Below are 3178 nucleotides of genomic sequence, written 5' to 3'. Positions count from 1 at the left end.
GGCTTGGAAAGAAGGACTCCCGAATGAAAAAAAAAAGGTTTTGGTTTTGTGGTTTTTTTTTTTAATAAAAATAGTGAGATAAACTGCTAAGAAAAGGCACAAAAAAGCACGTTTTTTCGTTTTTACAGTGGTACAGCTACATTAAGCAAGGCAAGCACGGCCCGCTGTCTCATAGCGGTATCGCTGGGGGCTCTGCGAACACTCAAAGCGGATAAATTAGGGAAACTGGCGTTCGATTTTTAGCGAAGCCTCATGAAAGCAAAAGTGTGACTTTTTGTTATTTTAACAGCTTTTGATACTGCTCGTTCTGTTCTTAATTTGTTGTCTGTTATGGATGAAAATAGACCCAAAACTCTGATACCAATTTTGATTCTTAAACCCGCCCTTAAATCCCTATTTAGTGCTGCGTTATGGTTGTAAATACAGGATTCTCTTATCTTAATCCCAAACTGTGGCCAGTCCCAGTCAAACATTATTTTCAAATCTCTGTCCTCTATCAAGTAATAAAATTGGCTTCAGGTAGGGACTGAGCATTGATCAAACACAGAATAAAACCTGTGCCCCAATTTATTGCGAGTTATACTGTGCCCTCGGGAGCTAGAGATTATTTACAGGCATAACAAGAATATCCACAGGTTACAATAAAACAAACAAGACTTCTGGAAGGAATGGAAAATCTCATGTTTCGGGGCCCGCAGAGTTGTAGTTCTCCGGAAAGGGTCTGGGGTCTCCCTGGCACCGAGCCAGGAGCATCCCTGCCCCTTCCCGCGGGCACAGGCTGGCGGGTGCGATCCCAGGCGGATCTTCTGCGTCCCCCGGGGCTGAAAGCGCCGGGTAGGAGGAATGTCCTGCAGGGCTCCCGCGGGTGTTTCGTCCCACGCAGCTCTCCGAGATGGATCCCCCGTTGTCTCCCAGCACGGATCCGGCTCACCATGGGGGAGATGTGTGACTGCCCGTCCCCCGTTCCTTCCCACCGTCTGGGCAATGCTGGTGCTGCTCTTCACTACCACCTCCCGGAGCCCTCCAGAAGCAGGAGCAAGGAGAGGAGGGCTCTTGGGGCACCCCTGCACCAGGCTCCGCTTCCTCATCGCCGCGAGGTAGGAATGCATCTGTCTTTTATCCCATCTTTCTTCACCTCGGCAGCAGATACTTGAATTTACGTCCCCGCTCTGATAACCAAGTCATCTGGGTCCTGGAGCAACAAGGCGCTTTCATGTCATTAATTAGGACCCATTAAAGCCAAGGGAACTTGGGAACGTGCTCGAGCACTTGGCCAAATATGGCTCCTTTGCTGACTCAAGGTCTCAAATAGTCCCTTTGATATTAGTGGAAAAACTCAAGTAGGGTGAGCAGAAGCTCACTAGGGCTTTGAGCTAACTAAAGGCACGCTAGGGAGAGTTTCAGGAAAACACAGTTGTAGAAATGTATACGTCTACGTTCCCCCATCAGAGTGCAAATATTAAAAAGGTGACTGTACAGTTTGCTCTTAACCTACAACCATGACATAAATATTAGCAAAAGGTATCAACTTGCTGTGGATCATCTCAGCTCCGCTACGCTCCCAGATCCTCCACCCTCCCAACACCACGACAGGTTTGCCCGCAAAAAAAAGTTAAATGCCTAGACGTACCGCTCCCGTACCATGCGGTATTTCATAGTCAACGACTAGCAAGCCCTTGGGTATGAAGGAACGAAAGGCTTGCTTTACCTATCAACGCATAGAAATATTATATGATTCCACTAAAGGCAATGGTTAATCGTCGGGTGCCAGTTAGAGTGATTACATCTGCCATCTCTCAAAGAAGCTGGAATGCTGTCACTCACTTTGAAATGGCTTGCTGCATTCATCAGTCTAGATGGCACAGAGAAGTTATAACCGTACAAGCCATATGGAGGATTTAAGGAACAATTAAGTGCTTCCCGAGCAATGGGACTTGATGGGAAAATGTTTCCAGATGCATGTAATCCATACAGCATTTGACTAGCAGAACCGGGTACTTGTAGACATTGCCCGTTTAAGTCTTCAGCTTTAGCATTTTTCAGATTTGTTATGCCAAGGGAAGATAGTTTTGGCATATCCACCATGAAGTGGGGTACAAGATGCGGGTTGGTGCCTCCCAGTTTTTCGTGGCTTGGAAAGATGAGAGACTGTTGTCTTAAGAAGCTTGTAGGACAAATCTTGTAGCAGAGCGGCACGTTGAGGTTGTGTAGGTAGGTCTCGGGGCACGACACGCCGATGTTGCTCGCCGACAAGTGAAACGTAGGAGGTGAGCACGATGGAGAGAGCAGGGGGTTGAGAGGAGAGGGCGTCCCAGCGCTGGAGGTCACCGGCGAAGAACTGGAGCTCCCACCTGAAAAGGAGAACAGAAATCGTCCAAGCTGGGCTAGCTGGTGCTCACAGCCAAGGAACCCCTGGAGGACTCCTGCTCCCACTCCGCGTCTCCCTGCTGCCGGTGTCCGTCCAAGCACGAACCCGCTCCATCAGTCAGCGCCTGGAAAAGTGGGAAGATCTGCCCGTAAATTATTTATTGTTGTTACCTGACACTTGTCTAAGGAAAAACACCCACGCACGTCTAATCCCATTCATTTCACCGGGACAGCTCTGAGGGTCAGCGCCACACACATGGGTACGCGACCGATAGCCTTCTCCCGTCATACGCACGCCACTGCTCTTTTAGTTTCCCTATTTTCCGTGCAAATTACAGGCAGGTTTTCCCCCTTGTATAGAAGAATTAAAAAAAAAATGTATTTAGCCTGACGGAGAATTTTTTTGTACCTTCCTGCTCACAGGAATTGACTAATTTTGCTTGGCTTCCCATGCAATTTGAAACAGACCCTTGAATACTATAGGTGCCTGCAGAAACTTTAAATGCACGTGTCATTTTAACATTCTCCTTTCTGAAATGAATCAATGAACGCTTTCATAACGCGGTAGGAAAGCGACACCGGCTCGCTTCACGCGTGTGAGCGCTGCCGAGGCCACGGCTGTATAACGTCCCTGTTCAGCACCGGCTCGCCGCTTCTCCGAGGCAACATCCAGAGCAAAAACTAAGAGGCGGCGGCTGCTCTGGCGCGGGGATGGTGCTCTGGAGCGGCCGTCCCGGTGCTAAACAGATGCTGGTTTCCTCTAACGCCATTTAAGAGCCGTATGTCTCCGCCGCACATTCATTACCACGGT

General features: G+C 48.8%; 1 protein-coding gene across 1 annotated transcript; it reads right to left on the bottom strand.

Moving 5' to 3' along the window:
* Positions 1-1740: 1740 nt before the first annotated feature.
* LOC104628735 (T-box transcription factor TBX22-like) lies at positions 1741-2656 on the bottom strand. The gene is made up of 2 exons (XM_010297407.1): positions 2632-2656; positions 1741-2351 (listed from the first exon to the last, which is right to left on the bottom strand). Exons 1-2 carry the CDS (start codon positions 2654-2656, stop codon positions 1741-1743), a joined length of 636 nt encoding a protein of 211 aa, XP_010295709.1.
* Positions 2657-3178: the final 522 nt, after the last annotated feature.

The sequence above is a fragment of the Phaethon lepturus genome, unplaced genomic scaffold (genome assembly GCF_000687285.1).
Source record: "Phaethon lepturus isolate BGI_N335 unplaced genomic scaffold, ASM68728v1 scaffold39341, whole genome shotgun sequence".
Lineage (NCBI taxonomy): Eukaryota > Metazoa > Chordata > Aves > Phaethontiformes > Phaethontidae > Phaethon > Phaethon lepturus.
The sequence above is the reverse complement of the archived record's forward strand: the minus strand, read 5'-3'. Positions and strand labels throughout refer to the sequence as shown.